This window comes from Gorilla gorilla, chromosome 11 (genome assembly GCF_029281585.2).
Source record: "Gorilla gorilla gorilla isolate KB3781 chromosome 11, NHGRI_mGorGor1-v2.1_pri, whole genome shotgun sequence".
In the NCBI taxonomy this organism is placed as follows: Eukaryota; Metazoa; Chordata; class Mammalia; order Primates; family Hominidae; genus Gorilla; species Gorilla gorilla.
In genome coordinates, this window is record NC_073235.2 from 90,905,234 (window position 1) to 90,924,047 (window position 18,814).

An 18,814-nucleotide genomic window follows, 5' to 3' on the forward strand; every position below is an offset into this window, starting at 1 on the left:
CAGTGCTTATAGTGGGGCGTTGAAGTCTCCAGCTATTATTGGATTGGAGTCTATCTCTTTAGCTCTAATAATATTTGCTTCATATATCTGGGTGCTCCAGTGTTGGGTGCGTATATATTTAAAATTGTTATATCCTTTTGCTGAATTAACCTCTTCATTATTATATAGTGAACTACTTTGTCTTTTCTTACAGTTTCTTCCTGTTTTCCTTTTATTGAAGATGATTTTGTCTGGTGATATGATTTAGTTTCTTATTTTTTGTATATTCATTGTATATTTTTTTGCTTTGAGGCTACCATGAAGCTTGCAAATACCATCTTATAACCCATCATTTTAAGCTGATAACAACTTAACATCATTTTCATAAACAAACAAACAAGGAATTAAAACTTATAAAGACTTGATGCCATAACTTCATACCCCTGTTTTCTTTTAACTTTTTTGTTACTACTTATATCTTATTGTTCCATTTTTCTTGAAAAGTTGTTTTAGTTATTATTTTTGATTGGATCATTGTTTAGTTTTTGTACTTAAGAGTAGTTCATAAACTGTGATTACAGTGTTATAATATTCTCTGTTTTTCTGTGTTCTCACTATTCAGTGAGTTTTGTACCTTCATTAACATTTCTTATTGCTCATTAACATACTTTTCTTTCTGATTTAAGTATTCCCTTTAGCATTTCTTGTGGGAAAGGTCTGGTGTTGATGAAATACCTCAGCTTTTGTTTGTCTGGTAAAAGGTTTATTTCTCCATCAAGTTTGAAAGATATTTTTGCCAGATACATTCTAGGAAAAAATATTTTTGCCTTCAGCACTTTAATTATGTCATGCCATGCTCTCCTGGCCTGTAAAGTTTCCACTGAAAAGTCTGCTGTCAGATGTATTGGAACTCAATTTTCTGTTATTTGTTTCTTTTCTCTTGCTGCTTTTAGCACCCTTTCTTTATCCTTGACCTTTGGGAGTTTGATTAAATGCCTTAAGGAGTCTTCTTTGGATTAGATCTCCTTGGTGTTCTATAACCTTCTTTTACTTGGGTATTGATATATTTCTCTAGGTTTAGGAAGTTCGCTGTTATTATCCCTTTCTACTCCTATCTTTTTCTCTACCTCCTCTTTAAGGCTAATAACTCTTAGATTTGCCCTGTTGCGGCTTTCTAGATGCTGTCCATGCACTTCATTGTTTTTATTTTTTTTCTTCGTTTTTCTCCTCTGACTGTGTGCTTCCAAATAGCCTGTCTTCAAGCCCACTAATTCTTTCCTCTGCTTTATCAATTCTTCTTTTAAAAGACTCTGATGCATTCTTTGGTATGACATTTGCATTTTTCAGCTCCAGAATTTCTGCTTGATTCTTTTTAATTATTTCAATGTCTTTGTTAAATTTATCTGATAGAATTTTGAATTCTTTCTCTCTGTTATCTTGAATGTCTTTAAGTTTTCTTCATTCAGATATTGTGAATTCTGTCTGAATTCAAAGGTCACATATCTCTGTTACTCCAGGATTGTTCCCTGATGCCTTATTTAGTTCATTTGGTGAGGTCATCTTTTCCTGGATCATCTTGATACTTGTAGATGTTAATGTGTCTGGCCATTGAAGAGTTAGGTATTTATTGTAGTCTCCACAATCTGAGCTTGTTTGTATGCATCCTTCTTGGGCAGGCTTTCCAGATATTCAAAATGATGTAGGTGTTGTGATTTAAGCTGTGTCTTCTTTATGGGGGACCTCAAGTTCCCTAATGCTGTGGTTCTTATAGACTCATAGGGGTACTATATTGATGGTCTAGGTCAAGATCCCAAAGAATTCTCTGGATTACCAGGCAGAGATTATTGTTCTCTTCCCTTACTTTCTCCCAAACAAAGTCCCTCTGTCTGTTCTGAGCCACCTGGAGCAGAGGGTAGATTGGCACATCACCCCTGTAGGCACCACCCATAGCTTGCACTGGGTCAGACCTGAAGCCAGCACAGCACTGGTTCTCACCTAAGGCCTGCTGTAACCACTCCCTGGCTCCTGCCTATTTTTGCTCAAAACTCTGAGGCTCTACAATCAGCAGGTAGCAATGCCAGCCAGGCCTGTGTTCTTTCCTTTAGGGCAGTGAGTTGCCCCAGGACTTAGATCGGTTCAGAGGTGCCATCTGGGAGCCAGGGACTAGAGTCAGAAACCTTAGCCGTCCACTTGTTGTTCTATTGTACTGTGGTTAAGCTGGCAACTCAAATAGGGAGATGCAGTCCTCCCATTTTTGCCTCCCCTTTCCAAAGGCAGAAGAGCCTCACCATGTGGCCACTGCCACTTCAGGCCTATGGGGAGTACTGCCAGGCTACTGCCATTGCTCCCTAAGGCCTAATGGCTATTTAATCAGCTTCTAGTGAATGTTGTCAAGCCTGAGACTCAACCTTCATGGCAGTGGGCTTCCTCTTTTCCCCGGAGAAGGTCCAGAAATGCCATCCAAGAGTCAAGTCCTGGAATCAGGGACCTCAGAGCCCACTTCATGCTCTACCACCCTGTGGCTGAGCTGGTACCTAAGGTGCAAGACAATGTCCCCTTTACTTTTTCCTCCACTTCTCTCAAGCAGAAGGAGTCTCACCCTGTAGCCACCACAGCTGGGAATGTGCTGAGTATCACCTGAAGCCAGTAAGTCTCAGAGTCTCACTCAATGTTCTTGATGTAGTACCTGGGTATTGCTTCTGGTTATTATTCTGGTTATTCTTTTGTTAACATGTTACAAATCTTGCCATGACTGAGTTCTTCCCTTCAAGGCAGTAGGTTCCTTTCTGGTACATGGTGTTTCTAGAAATGTCATCAGGAAGCTAAGGTCTGAACAGGGGCTGTAAGACTGACTGGTGCCCTATCCTGCTGTGGCTGAGCTGGTATCCAAGAGGCAAGACAGAGTCCTCCCCACTCTTCCCTCTCTGATCCTCAAGCAGAAGGAAGGGGTCTCCTTTGGAGCCACAAACTATGCAGCCTGAGGTTAGTGGAAGGGTGATGCCAGCAGTCCCTTAGCAGTCCTGGCTGGTGTCTCAGTAGGTCATGACCCCCTGTCTCCCTCAGCCCACTGACTCTGGGCCCAGAGCACTTTAGCTCATGATGGCAAGGCTTGGGGGAGCTGAAGTTCCAAACACTGGGATTGGCAATTCTCCTTTGTGTGGGGCTTGTTTAAATTCTCCTTCCTTGGGCGAGCGTCACCTGAGTTTGGCCTGGTTTTGCTTTCTGCTATTAACAAGGGCAGCACTGAGTTCAATGCCTCAGAATTGCTAGCTCTTACTCTCCCCAGTGCACAGCAATGCTCTCAGAAACACCAGGCTGCCTCTCTGAGCAGGGTTGCCTCTACTGAGGGATGGAGGAGGGGTGGGGTCTGAGATTCAAGACTGTTTTTCCAGTGCCTCTTTCCGTGGTACGAAGGTAAAACCAGGTAGTGTGAGTGCTCACCTGATTTTTGATTCTTATGAAGGTGTGTGTGTGTGTATGTGTGTGTGTGTGTGTGTGTGTAGATAGTTGTTAACTTGGCGTCCTCACTGGGGGGGACAATTGAGAGAGCCTTCTATTTTGCCATTTTGTTCTACCCCTCTCCCCAGTCAGGCTATTTTAGTCCCTGTCTTCTGAAAGTGCAATGCAAAGGTCACCAGTTATCTCCATGTTCTGAAACTAACGGCCATTTTTCAGGCTTTCTCTTTGTAGAGCTCTCAATATCATTTAATCATGTTTTCTCTTAATAAAAACATACTTCATTTGGATACCAGAAGGGCACACTTTGTGGTTTTTATTTGACCTCAGTGGCTGTTTTTTTTTTCCCCCCTGGAGTCTTGCTCTGTCGCCGAGGCTGGAGTGCAGTGGTGCAATCTCAGCTCACTGCGAGCTCCGCCTCCCAGTTTCACACCACTCTCCTGCCTCAGTGTCCCGAATAGCTGGGACTACAGGCACCCGCCACCATGCCCAGCTAATTTTTTTTTTTTTTTTGTATTTTTAGTAGAGTCGGGGTTTCACCATGTTAACCAGGATGGTCTCGATCTCCTGACCTCGTGATCCGCCTGCCTCGGCCTCCCAAAGTGCTGAGATTACAGGTGATGGCTGTTTTTTATCTATCTCTAGCTTGCTCTTCTTATTCTGCCTCATTCATAAATTTGGCATGCTTTTAGGCTCAATTATCATTTATCTATTTACATATACTTCTTAACTAATCTCGTAATGTGCGAGCTGGTTACTTTATAAGTCATGTCTCTAGTCCTACCCTACCTACCAGATCATGACTTATGTATCCAACTACTAACTCAGCATCTCATCTTTGCTCTCTGGTAGGTATCTCAGAACTAACATATCCAAAACAGAAGTCTTGACAGGTAGGAATACTCACCACTATACTAATAAGGAAAGGCTTCAAAACAAAAGTCTTGAATTCTGCCTTTCAAACTTTGCTTTCCCCAAGTGTCTCTTTCATAATAAATGGCACTATGATTCACTCAGTTAAGAAGAAAAAAAAAGTAGCAGCTGTCCTTGAATTTTCTTTCTGTTACCCTCAATATTCATCCATCAATTAGACTGGTCAGGTTTCCCTTAGAAGTATGAATCAAGGACTGACAAGGGTCTGAGGACATGACACAGTTGAAAAAAAAAAAAAGTTTGTGGCAAAAGTTAAAAGAGAAGTCTCATTATTTTCAAGAATTGGAGTTAGGAGGATAATAATGCTAAATCTCAGGGGTTGGAAAGACCTGGAATTAAACTGGAACAAAGAGTAGAGAGTTCTCGTTGCTATTGAGGCAACCTTCTCTTTCTGCCTGGAAGTGTTGCATATTTTCTCTCTGCCTGTAATATTCTTAATTTTATGATAACATGCCTAGGTCTGAAACTTACAGTTTGAGATTTCTCATAATCTTTTTTAATTGTCTGAAATTTATCTCCATAATTTTATCAGTTATAGCCTCCTCTTTATGTTTTTCTCTATGGTAATCTCAGTATCAAGATTTTGGCAGTTTTATTTAATATATCTTGGTATTTATTTAGTATATTTATTTCCTTTTTTGTAGTCATCTAGGAGAATTTCTCCACTTTATCTTTGAACTCAGTAATACATCCGTAAGCTGTACACACAGTTCTCCAATTTAGGCCATTTATCATTGCTTTAAAAAAATCTCAGCTATTATATTTCCTACTAATATTTTCCATGTGGTTCACTTATCGATAACTCATTTTTTTCCTCATTTACAAATATCTTTCCCTTTGTTTTTAGGCATATTGACATATGAGATACTAAATAAACATTTTAAAAGATATGAAAAAATAAATGATTAAGTCAATCAAATGAAGACTGTCACAGGTGGTCTAGTGCTCGCTTTATGAATTTCTCAGAGGCTGCCTGTCATAGATGATATAAAAGAAATGTCTGATTAAGTGATGAATTGAATTAGATGCTAACATAATTTCATTCTGTTCTTAGGATTTGTTTCCATAAAAAGCTTAAATAAAGAAAATGTCTCTATTTCCTTACTAGAGTCCATTTATCTTTCATATTTGGTATCAGAACAATCAACAGCATTTGCTTGACCTCAATGAAACTTTTGTCTGAAAATATGTCTGACTGAATCAAATTGTTCACTAATTTTTATTGCTTTAAGGATATATATTATTTTAACAGATTTCTTTTGTTTAGTAGAACTGTTTGTCAGAGAATGATCTTTGATATCATTATTAGCTTGTTTACAGTGTTTTCTTTGATGAAATTATTCATTGTTTTTATTTGTATAGTTTGTTCATAATATTGTGTGATATGTGTAATAAAGGAAAAGTATAGTTTGGTTACTCAGATGACTGGATAACCTTAGAGAATTTCCTTACTCTAAAATTATCTTCAAAATTATTAAAGATTATTTTTAAAATTGACATTCACTTTAAATAAAGTTGGGAGCTAATATATGTGTTTATGAATCATATACATAAAACTTGATTTCAAGTATATGATTTCATAAAACTTGATTTGCTCATTTGATTTGTAATTCAACATATATTAACTATAGATATGTACTTGATACTAGAGAAGCAAAGATAACACCATTATTTTGAAAAAACTAGATTTATTCACATTTCTAGGACATCTTTTGCAATTCATTTGAGGGAACAGTTTTTATAGTGAAATGAAAGCACTCAGTGTGAGAGAATGAGAAGGCTAGCTCCTTTTCAGTGGATATTTTGAAAGGAAAATTTGAAAATTAGTTCAGTGAAATAGATTGGGGTTAGTTGCCAGAAATCTTTCCAAATATGATTGAGTAGACTGTCAAATAAAAAAACAAATCTGGACTTAGGTACGAGAGACTTTATTGGAAAGGATGTTTGCAACGAGGGGAGGGGGGCAATTGCAATAAGGAAAATATGCCAACTATAAGATCAACAAGTGTCTCAAAGGGTAAGCAGCGAAGTGTTTTGTTTTGTTTTGTTTTGTTTTAGGGAATAGTAAGCAAGACTAGAAAGAATTGGGTGTAGGAAAGTAGGACAAATGAGGGTGGTGTGATTAGGGATAGGAGCTCAGAGAATGAGGAACCCTTTAAAACATAGTCAGCCTGTTATTAGGAGAGGGTGTAAATGAAGGGTTGAGGCTGCTGAGGCTGAATATGGATTAGAGTTTAGGGGCCTACGGGAAGGCGTAAAGCTTAACTAAAGTTTGATTAAGTCGAGGTAGCAAATATTTTGTCCAGTTTGGTCAGTGGCCCAAACAGTTCAGCTAATCATTTATGAAGCAAATAATGGCATTTTGGAGGTCTAGGCCTGGCCTTGTCATAGGTACACAAGGGAAGTGTCCTGCATCTCATCTAAGTTATATGGGGAAGGGTTCCTTGCAATAAGCTGTTTCTGGAAAACAAAGGTGTGGGATAATTTCTTTTAACTTTTGCTTGTTTTCCGGGATCACAAGTGCATTAGTCCATTCTCACATTGATATAAAAAGATACCTGAAACTGGGTAAATTATAAAGAAATGAGGTTTAACTGGCTCACGGTTCTGCAGGCTGTACAGGAAGCATAGTGGTTTCTGCTTCTGGGGAGGCTTCAGGAACCTCTAGTCATGGCAGTAGGCAAAGGGGGAATGAGGCATCTCACATGGTGTGAGCAGGAGCAAGAGAGAGTGAATAGCAGTGGTGAAAGTGTGCATCCTTGTGTTCCAGATTTCAAAGGAAAGGCTTTCAGTCTTTCTTCATTTAGTATGATAGTAGCTGTGGGTCTGTCATATATGGTTTTTATTATGTAGAAGTATGTTTCTTCTATACTCAATTTTTATGGTTTTTATCATGAAAGATGTTGAATTTTATCAAATGCTTTTTTAGCATCTATTGAAATGATCGTATGGTTTTTAATCCTTTGATCTGTTTGCATGATGCAGCACACTGATTGATTTGCCTATGTTGAATCATTCTTTCATCCCAGAGATAAAATCCCACTTGGGATTCATGATGAATGATATTTTTAATGTATTGTTGAATGCAGTTCGCTAGTACTGTGTTGAGGATTTTTGCATCAGTATTCATTAGTGATATTGGCTTATTGTTTTCTTTTTTTCAGATGTGCCTTTATCTGGTTTTAGAGTCAAGGTAATACTGGCCTCATAGAATGAGTTTGGAAGTATTCTCTCCTCCTCTATTTTTTGGAATACTTTGGGTAGTGTTGGTATTAATTCTCTAAATGTTTGGTAGAATTGAGCAGTGAAGCCATCAGGTCCCAGGGTTTTCTTTACTGTGAGACTTTATTACAGCTTTGATCTTGTCACTTGTTATTGATTTGTTCATGTTTTGAATATCTTCCTGGTTCAATCGTGATACATTTTATGTCTCTAGGAATTTGTCCATTTATTCTAGATTTTTCTAATTTATTGGCATGCAGTTGCTAATAGTAGCCACTAATGATCCTTTGAATGTCTGCCGTATCAGTTGTACAGTCTCCTTTTATGTGTCAGATTTGATTTATTTGGATATTTTCTCTTTACTAATTTTGAGTTTGGGTTGCTGTTGTTTTCCTAATTTTTAACATGTATCATTAGGTTGTTTATTTGAAGCTTTTCTTCTTTTTTGATGGAGTCACTTATGGCTATAAACTTCCCTCTTAGTACTGCTTTGGCTGTATTCCATAGGTTTTCATATACTGAGTTTCCATTGTCACTTGTTTCAGGAAAATTTCCAATTTCCTTCTCAATTTCTTCACTAACCCACTCATCATTCTGGAGCATATTGTTTAATTTTCATATATTTGTATAGTTTTCAGAATTGTTCTTGTTATTGATTTCTAGTTTTATTCAGTTTTGGTCAGAGAAGATGCTAGATATTATTTCAGTTTTTTGAATATTTTAAACTGTTTTGTGGTCTAACATATGATCTATCCTTGAGAATGATCCATGCTCTGAGGAAAATAATGTGTATTCTGCAATCACTGGATTAAATGTTCTGTAAATATCTGTTTCCTCCGTTTTGTCTAGAGTGTAGATTAAGTTTGAAGTTGCTTTGTTAATTTTTTGTCTGGAACATCAGTTTAGTGCTAGAAGTGGGATGTTGAAATCTCCAGCTATTATTGTATTGGAGTCTAACTCTATATTTTAAAAATTGTTATATCCTCTTGCTGAATTGACCACTTCATTATTATATAGTGACCTTCTTTTTCTCCTTTTGTAGTTTTTGCCTTGAAATCTATTTTATCTGAAATAAATATAGCTACTCCTACTCTTTTTTGGTTTCTCCTGGCATGGAATACCTTTATACCTTTATTTTCAGTCTATGAGTGCCTTTATAGGTGAAGTGTGTTTCTTATAGGCAACAGATCAGTGACTCTTCCCACCACTGCCCACCCGCCCCCCCTTGTTTAGCTAGTCTATGTCTTTTGATTGGAGAGTTTCATCCATTTATGTTCAGTGGTATTATTGATAACTAAGGACTTACTCCTGCCATTTTATTATTTGTTTTCTGGTTGTTTTGTGATCTTCTCTTCCTTTTTTCTTTCCCTCCTGTCTTCCTTTTATTGAAGGAGATTTTGTCTGGTGATATGATTTAGTTTTTTGCTTTTCATTTTTTGTGTATCTCTTGTGTGTTTTTTGGTTTGAGGTTACAATGAGGCTTGCAAGTATTACTTTATAACACATTATCTTAAGCTGATAACAACTTAACACTATTTGCATAAACCAACTAACAAGCAAAAATAAATGAAATAAAAACTCTACATCTTAACTATGTCCCTGCTTTCTTTAACTTTTTATTATTTCCATTTATATCTTATTGTACTATGTCCAGAAAAGTTGTTGTAGTTATTATTTTTGATTGTTTCATGGTTTAGTCTTTCTGCTTCAGAGTAGTTTACACATCACAGTTACAGTGTCACAGTATTCTGTTTTTCTGTGTTCTTACTATTACCTGTGAGTTTTGTATCTTTGGTGTTGCTTATTCCTCATTAATGTTCTTTTCTTTCTGACTAAAGTACTTGCTTTAGCATCTATTCTAGGACAGGTCTCGTGTTGATGAAATAACTCAGCTATTGTTTGTCTGGGAAAGTCTTTATGTCTCCTTTATGTTTAAAGGATATTTTCACTGTATATACTATTCTAGGATAAAATGTTTTTTTTCCTTTAGCAGTTTAAATATGTCATGACATTCTCTCTTGGCCTGTAAGGTTTCCACTGAAAATTCTGCTGCCAGATGTATTGGAACTCCATTGTGTGTTATTATTTATTTCCTTTCTTTTGTTGATTTTAACATCTTTTCTTTATCCTTGATCTTTGGGAGTTTGATTATTAATGGCCTTGAGATTGTCTTCTTTGTGTTAAATCTGCTTGGTGTTGTATAACCTTCTCGTACATGGATATTGCTCTCTTACTCTAGGTTTGTGAAGTTTTCTGATATTATCCTTTTGAATAAACTTTCTACTCCTATCTCTTTCTCTGTTCCCTCTTTAAGGCCAATTAACACTTAGATTTGCTCTTTTGAGGCTATTTTCTAGATTCGGCAGGCACGCTTCATTCTTTTTAATTCTTTTTTTCTTTTGTCTCCCCTGACCATGTATTTTTCAATAGCTTAGCTTCAGGCTCATTAATTGTTTCTTCTGTTTGGTCAATTCTGCTATTAAAAGACTCTGATATGTTCTTTACTATGTCCATTGCATTTTTCAGGTCCAGAATTTCTGCTTGATTCTTTTTAATTATTTCAATCTCTTTCTTTAATTTATCTAATAGAATTCTGAATGCCTTCTCTATCTTGAATTTCTTTGAGTTTCTTCAACAAAGCTATTTTGAATTCTCTGTCTGAAAGGTGACACATCTTTGTTTTTCCAGGATTGTTTTATCATGCCTGATTTAGTTTATTTGGTGAGGTCATGTTTACCTGGATTGTCCTAGTACTTGTAGATGATTGTCTGTGTCTGGGCATTGAAGAGTTAGGTATTTATTGTAGTCTTCGCAGTCTGCTCTTGTTTGTACCTGTCCTTCTTGGGAAAGCTTTTCAGATATTCAAAAAGACTTGGATATTGTGATCTAAGTTGTATCTGGTTTGGGGGGGACCCTAAGCCCAGTAATGCTGTGGTTCTTAGAGACTCATAGAGATACTGCCTTGATGGTCTTGGACAAGATCTGAAAGAATTCTCCAGATCACCATGCAGAGAGTTGACCTCTTCTCTTCTTCTTTTCTTTTTCTTTCAAACAAATGGGGTCTCTCTCTGTTCTGAACCACCAGAAGTGGGATGGAGTGACATACTGTGTTGGGTCAGACCTGAAGCCAGAACAGCACTGGTTCTTGCCCAAGACCTGCTGTAACCCCTGGCTATTGCCTGTTTTCTCTCAAGACCGTGGGGCTTTACAGTCAGCAGGTGGCAAAGCCAGCTAGGCCTCTGTCCTTCCATTCAGGGCACTGTGTTATCCCAGGCCCCAGGCAGGTCCAGAGTTGCCTATTGGAAGCCGTGAACTAGAGTCAAAACCACTTAGAAGTCTTTCTGATGTTCTATTGTACTGTGGCTGAGCTGAAACCACAAGACACAGTCCTTCTCAGTCTTTCATCCCCTTTCCAAAGGAAGGTATGCCTCACCCCATGGCAACTGTCACTACAGGCCTGCAGTGAGTACTGCCAGCCTACTGCTGATGTTACCTTAAGGTCCGTGGGCTCTTTAGTCAGCTTATGCTGAATCTTGCCAGTCCTGAGACTCACCCTTCTGGGCAGTGGACTCGCCTCTGGCCAAGGACAGGTCCAGAAATGTTGTGCAAGAGCCCAGTTTTGGAATCAGCAACCCCAAGAGACCAGTTGGTTCTCTACCCCACTGTGGCTGAGCTGGTATCTAGGTGCAAGACAAAGTCCCCTTTACTTTTCCCTCCACTTTTCTCAAGCTGAAGGAGTCTTGCCCCATAGCCACCACAGTTGGGAATGTGCTGAGTCTCACTTGAAGCCAGCGAGCCTCAGAGTCTCACCCAAGTTTCTTGATGTACCACCTGAGTGTTACTGCTGGTTATTCAATGCCCAAGGGCTCTTCAGTTAGTAGGTAATGAAGGCTACTAGTACTGAGTTTTTCCTTTCAAGGCAAAGAGAAAGGATTATCTTCTGGTGCAAGGTGTCTAGAAATGTTGTATTGGAGCTAGAGCCTGGAACAGGTACCTGATAACTCTGACAGATGCCCTACCCTGCTGTCACTGAGCTGCTATCCAAGATACAAGACAGAGTCCTTTCCACTCTTCCCTCTTCTCTCCTTGAATGGAAAGAAGGGGTCTCTTTTTGAGCTTAATTGCCTCAGCTTGTGTCTCAGTAGGTCACGTGCCGCAGCATTCTACTAGCTCTGGACCCAGTTCATCACTAGGACTCACCTAAAACTTGCATTGCTTGCGGCCTAGATTGCCTTTCCAGTTTATTTGGAGCCCCATAACACTTTAGCCCACAGTGGCAAGGCTTGTGGTAACTAAAGTTTCGACAGCTGGGATCAGACATATCCCTCTGGCTAAGGCAGTTTTAAAAGCTCCCTCCATGGCCAGGGGTCAATTGAGTTTGGTGTGGTTTTCCTTTTTGCTATAACAGGATAACACTGAGTTGAACGCCTTACAATTGCTGTGGTCTCCCTTCCCCAGCACTCAGAAATGCTCCTGCTGAGGGTAAGAGAGGAGTGATGCTGGTGATTCAGAACTGTTCCTTCTACCTTTTCAGTGCCTCTTTCAGTGATACTGAGTTAAAACCAGGCACTGTGAGTGCTCATCTGATGTTTGATTCTTGTGAAGGTGCTTTTGTTTGTTTGTTTGTTTGGATAGTTGTTAAATTGATGTCTTTGTTGGGGAGACAATTGGTGGAGCCTTCTATTCTGCCATCTTGTTCTGCCTCCCAAAAGTAACAATTTTTTAATAATAGGGAAATGATTCATGCATGTGTTTGTAGTCACTAAAACAATATTTGTGAAAAGTTTCTCTAAAAAGAAGGATCTATGTTACACCATAAATTGAGATAAAGTCAATTTACATAGAATTGTATTTCTTAACTTATTAACATTAAAATTTTAACTATATATTTTATTTCAATTATAAAAGTACATTAAAACATGCATTATTAATACATAAAATAAATAGTACATTGAATGCCAACCTAGTGTCACGTATTGTATTATATACGTTGGGGTACTGAACAAAGTAGCTAGTATCTACATACTTTCTGGTGGAGTTGTAAGACGTGTTTTACAAAAAAAGTGTAGAGCGCACATTGCATCAAATAAAATGCTAAGAAGTGGGGTTTGGATACTTAAATTATAGTTTATTTCAAAAGAATGACTTATCTGATATATATCGACATTTATATCTATGCATTTTGTGAGCAAGCAAAAGTGCTTCTGGTGTTTTAGAGTCATAGTATTATCATGTCATTATATATCCTCCATGTTTGCTCAAATGAACTTTATATAATTATGTGAAGAGTTTTTTTTTGTTGTTATTCTTGTTCCATTTATATGCCCCCAAGTTGTTTATATTTTATTTTTTTAATTTAAAAGCCACACTATTGTTTAATTTTAAGAATTTTTAAATCATATAGTATTAAACTCCTTTTTTTATATTTCACAATCTTCTTTTGTTGAAAATGTCCACCTCATAGTGATGAAATTTGAGTAGTGGACAGGTATATTAAATTTGGTCTGCTGATTAATAAACTTCATAGTATTTTGTTACTTTATTTTTCCAGAGAAGACAGATTTTACATTTGCATATATTACGTTCTTTTTCTACTAGTTTATTTTTATTTTTTCCTTATTTCTTCAGGATATGCTCAATAAATAACCAGGTCTGTTAAGATATAGGTGAAAAGTGACTTTTGAAATGATACCAAATATATTATATTCTCTGTTGTGTTATATTCCATTATGTATATAGAGTCTGATGGCAAAATCCTCAAAAGAAATTAAGGGTTTTGAAAAAAAAGAGAAGTACAGTAATTGAAAATGCATAATTTCTTGGTCTATTGGTATAATATGTGTGGGAGATAAACAGCCAGCCTCTTGAAAGGACTGCAGTAGAACTAGTTTGCTCAGGCAACAACTAGGTTTCAAGAAGAGCGGCAGAGTGGATAAAATCTTTAGAAAAAATGCGAGTGCATTTTGATAATGATTTACTGTGAATGCCAGATGACACAGTGAAATGTTTCCAGATGATGGGAGAAGTGAAAGATGTGGTTACAGAATGTAATGCATTAGAATTAGATTCTCTGAGTGATGAGAGTAACCTGAGCTGCTTATGTTGACTCACATACTTAGGAATAAAGAATGTGATAAAATTATGAAGGTCTCTAGCAGGAAGTGGTGGTGAGACTTTGAGACTTAGAGTGGAATGGGGGAAGCTATTTCCAGAATCATGCAGAGCTTTTGGTCTCTCGTGAATTTATCTCTAACAGCTGAGACCTCTAGGCAATAGTGGGCAGAGAGTGGGGAAAGTTTTACCCAGAATTCAGTTACTGTCTTGTCATCTGAAGATGGAAGCACACCAAACTGGGCTCTTACACTGAGCACATGAGTTTCCTTTGATTTCTGTTGAAGCAGGTCTCTAGGTTATCAAGGAAGAACATTATTAAACAGTTTTATTTAATGTGGTTGAATTCTAAAAATGAAAAAAAATGCAAATTTTTAAAAAATAGCAAAATATTTTAATTCTAAAAAGTATTTGTGTTACCCTGTAATATACCTGTAACACTAGTCCTCACAGAAGATAAAGTAGAAGTGAAAGGCTATCTTAATGTCAATTCATGAATATTCTGTTGCTAGAGCAGCAAAGTTATTTCTGAGTGTTGTATCAGTAAGATTAACTATTTTGTGGACCCCAAATATAGATTACAATGCAGTACCAATAAATATTTAATCATAACTTTCTTCTTAGACCTTAATGTGAATTGTCTCTGAGTCTCTGAGGGAATTACTCCAGAAATCTTTTTGTTGTTGTTGTTTTTTACACGAAGTCATTAAATATATAAAATGGAAAGATCTCAATTGGACAACAGTACATAAAGTCCTTTACCTAAGCTGCTGAATTTGATGTGTAACCCTCATAGTGAATGCACTACAGAACAGGTATTAAGAGGACCTCTTTGATGGATAAATAATGCATATAAAAAGAGCACTCAATTTAGATCCCATGCTATATCTAAGACAAAGATAGTAGCTAATATCTTCTGAGCTCAATATGTACCAAATACTGTGCCAAGTACTTTCATACCTTTCCTAATGTGTAAAACAATCTTAAGTGGTAGGTAATTTTATCCTATGTTTTAACCACCGCTCCTAGTATATCACCTGTCTTTGTGACTTTGTAATAAACATGAAACTCTTCTGGGCCTCAGGTAAATAAAAAGTAAAGTGTTTATATACACACCTCTTGTCAACGAGCTGAGGAAAAAGTATTGATCTTTCTTCTCCTTAAGTTTGCAAATAAATATAGTTAATGATGGATATATAATAGAAAAAAGACAAAATTGAAGAACTTGGGAGGAATTTCTGTGAGACGTTCCTATCTGCTTGTGCCACTCACGTTATTAAGTACTTGTGTTTTTTCTTACCCAATGTCCTTTGAGGCATTTTAGAATATTGTTTGTAAATATTTTTAAAAATTTAAAAAGCCTTTATAATTAAAACCACATTAGCAAAAGAGAGGTCAGTCAACAGTCCTTTGTTTATGTTTTAATATTTTGTCACTTTTACAGGATTTAAGGTGTGGAACTGAACATTTATTTGGCTGATCCTCATCATGAACCGTGCTTTTAGCAGGAAGAAAGGTAAGTGTGGTCATTTTTTAAAACTTGGGAGTCAAGCCAATGTTGCTGTGAACATAAGCAGAGATGTTAAGAAATCAGTTTTTCTTGTTGTCAAACCACCTGGCCCAGAAATGAAGTTAGATTAGAGCAACACGAATCTGCAAACGTTGCTAATTAGCTTTCCTTAGTTATCACCCTAGTGAAAGATCAAAGTTGTTTATTACACTGAGTTCACAATACATATGTGATAATATATCGCCTGGCAATTTGAAGCTTGTTGTGAAATTGCAAAGAATAAAATGATCTGAAACTTTGTCCTAACTTTAGCTTATGTAGCCATATAATACTGAATTCCCTGGGCTTACATAAGATTATGATAACATAAATTCATTCATAATTGTGTGTGTGTGTGTGTGCACAGGCTTCATGTATCAATGAACAATATGTGAGGATTGGTAGTAGATAGATTGAAAGCAATGAGGCCACAATAAGTTTGTTATTAATTTTTAGGTAGGAATTTAAATAACTACGAATGTAGTATATTATAGTGATCACTATAGGACTGAAAGAAACAGCTAGTTAGATGTTGTTTTTTAATGGGCAGAAAAACATGGCATTTGACAAACTATTTTATGATGCACTTATAAAGAAAGATAGAAAAATAAATATAACTTTGTGTAGGTCAGTGAAGTTTAAATAATGTATCCCTTCCATTCTCAAAGGAGTTCTCTAGTGGAGAGCATGGGGCTCTCTCCTGTTTTACATTATTAATGAATTGGGGAAGAATGCTTAAATAATGATAATCAAATTCATAGGTGATTAAAAGCAAGAAGGTGATGATACATGAATGCTGTAGTAGGATTACAGATGTGTGAGGAAAAAATGAAAAGTTAGGCCTTATTCCACACTATAAACTTACTAAGATACTGCAAATTGTCAAACAAGGGCCCAGAAAATCTAATACTTTTATCATGATTCAAATATTGCTGTTATTTGGAAGATGCATCTTGAATGCTGTGTGAGTAAAAATGGCTGAAGAATAAAGTCAACAGTGTGAGTATCAAAGGCTCTGTGTCATTTTCTAATGTATGGATGGATAATGAATAGTCCAGAACTATGACTAGTGTTCTGTTCAATATCAGGCAGTCGGGCACTGGGTGTTCTCCCTTTAAAAGGTTACAGTGTTAACTGACACATAGTAACGTGCCCAGATGAGAAAGACTGAGATGACTTCAGGACTTTCAGCCATGTAACAGGAAGCATGACTGAGAACCATTCATGTGTTAATGAGAGCTGTCTTTCAATATTTGAAGGACTGCCATTTAGCCATGGGGTTGAGTTTAGTAAAGGACAAATAGGTGTAAATGATAATGTCACTGATTTAATATAGGGAAAATGAATTCCAAGAAAGTCATGTAAAATTTTAATTAAATTACTCAAATTACTAGCTTTTTTTGGTCTCTGAAGTGAGAGGTGTTCAAACATTTGGATGTGGCAGAGAAGATTAATGTATTCAGTGAGAATTTAGATAATGTGACCTTTAAGGCACTCTTCAACTCTGGGAAGCTAGAAATTTATTATTTTACTTATTTTTCCTGAATAAGGGGAAAGCAAAATGACATTGATTATAGTCTGTAGCTGCTTCTGATTTACAACAGGTACCAAAAGTAAAATAGTGTTTCTTTCATTTTTACTAGTAACAAAATCTATAAATAATTACATGATATATTGAAGTTTTTGTTTTGTTTTGTATAGAGATAGGATCTTGCTACGTTGCCAGGGCTGGTCTCAAACTCTAAGCATCAAGTGATCCTCCTGCCTTGGCCTCCCAAAGTGTTGGGATTATAGGCAGGAGCCACTGTGCTCAACCTGAAGTATGTTTAATAAAGTAATAGAAATCTTACATCACAACTTAACACTTTAATCACTCTAACTTATTTTTAATAAATACTTCTAGACCTTGTTTTTATATATATATGCTTATAATCCTCCTTTCCTATCACTTTAAAGTTGAAACTCCACATCTGTAATTTACTGTTTATTTGAAGGGGGTTTAGAATGGTTTTTCATTGAGAAATCCCAAGAGTTGGATAGTAATGTGAGTAACCAGTAATTGTATATTTGTCTCATTTGAACACAGTGGGAGTACAACCATAGGAATAGTGGAGTGATTTGGAGAATCAAGAAGCAGAAGCACTTGTTATTTCCTGATTTGCTTCATTCTCTTTGAATTTCTTTTGACTTCTCTTATTTTTCAGGTCTAATGATTTAGTATCATGAAATTATTCACTAATATTTTACTCCAACCTGAAGTTAAAACTTGAACTGAAAATTTTACCTTAAGTTCACCAGTCAATTCTGACTCTATCATTTGGTGAAGTTGTTAAAGAAAAAATTTTAAGAGCCCCCGCTCCTGGTTTGAATCAATAGCATTATTTCATTAAATTTTAATTTCAGATGAAAAACTTAAATTGTTTGAGAGAATTTGTATATCTGGATAAGCTGGAGCTATAAGCTATAATTATAGCACTAGAGAATATTTTATTTAAGTCACGTTTCCAAAACTACCATCAACATACCCTGTGTACAGTATCCTAAACAAAGCAAGATGGTCTTCTATCAGTAAAAGCTTATCTCTTTATTTCATAGATACCCAATATACTTGGCCATCACATGTAATTTTACTAAATGATCCAGGACCTCAGAAGCCTAAGGAAAAAAGACCATCTTAAACCTAAACATAATTGTGTTTTTTTTTTAAATTAAATCTCCAAATTAGTAAGTTTGTATTTCTTGATTGAATTCACTGATTTTCTTTGCAAATGCTCTAATGGTGTTAGAGTTACTCAGAGATTCTGAAGAGTGCTGAATATATTACAGTCATATCATTTTGAGCTCTTTTGAAAAGATCTTTAAAAATTAGTCAAATATAATCATAGACGAAATTTTAGTGATTGTCGTTGTTTTAGATTTTTTCCCAATGTTAATTTTCTTTTAATTAAAAAAATTTTATATTCTATTTATTACATCAAATATAAATCATTAAGTAAAAAAGTATAAAAATAACATGTGAATAAATGATTAAGTAACTCAACTAATTACATTTTTTAAACTTAGTTGACATACTGTTGAGTAGATATCAAATGCACAGCACTTAAAATTTAATATTTAAATGTTACTTTCTTTTTTAACAAACATTTTATTCAAATGTATCTATTCATTAACCAGCATTTAGTTTTAAATTTAATGTACTCAAAAGTAGGTGTTTCACCATTGTAAGCTCTGATGATACAAAAATAATGAATTTACTCTATATTTCTTGATGAGTTCTTAATCTAGATGCATTTTGAAAACCTAAATTTATTGACCCAGCAATCAGAGTACATTGATATTTGTCAAATATGTTGAAATATTGGCATTTTCCTTCATGTAAGTCTTCAATTTTGAGTTAGTGATTTTACTTTAATTCAAGGAAGAGGAACTCTTTCTAGAATGTCTATATTCCCATTTCTGCACATTTTCATATATCTAATACCTTCTATGAACACATATAGTGACCAAGGACCAGCATGTGTATTTCCTACTCAAGATTTAGTCCTATCTATAAGTTAATATAAA

The 18,814-nt window shown here is 36.1% G+C and overlaps 1 protein-coding gene across 33 annotated transcripts in view; it reads left to right on the forward strand.

The window, feature by feature from the left end:
* Positions 1-18,814, forward strand: part of GULP1 (GULP PTB domain containing engulfment adaptor 1) — a 304,220-nt gene that overhangs the window by 171,212 nt on the left and 114,194 nt on the right. For 21 of the 33 annotated variants that reach the window (XM_004032940.5, XM_055380365.2, XM_055380374.2 and 18 more), the window contains one exon: positions 15,146-15,217. In XM_004032940.5, the coding sequence (XP_004032988.1) occupies positions 15,190-15,217 (28 nt within the window). In that variant the 5' untranslated portion in view covers positions 15,146-15,189. Of the gene's footprint in view, positions 1-3,958; positions 4,053-15,145; positions 15,218-18,814 lie in introns of those variants that run through there. The other 12 variants (XM_055380362.2, XM_055380375.2, XM_055380371.2 and 9 more) reach the window with 1 other exon arrangement.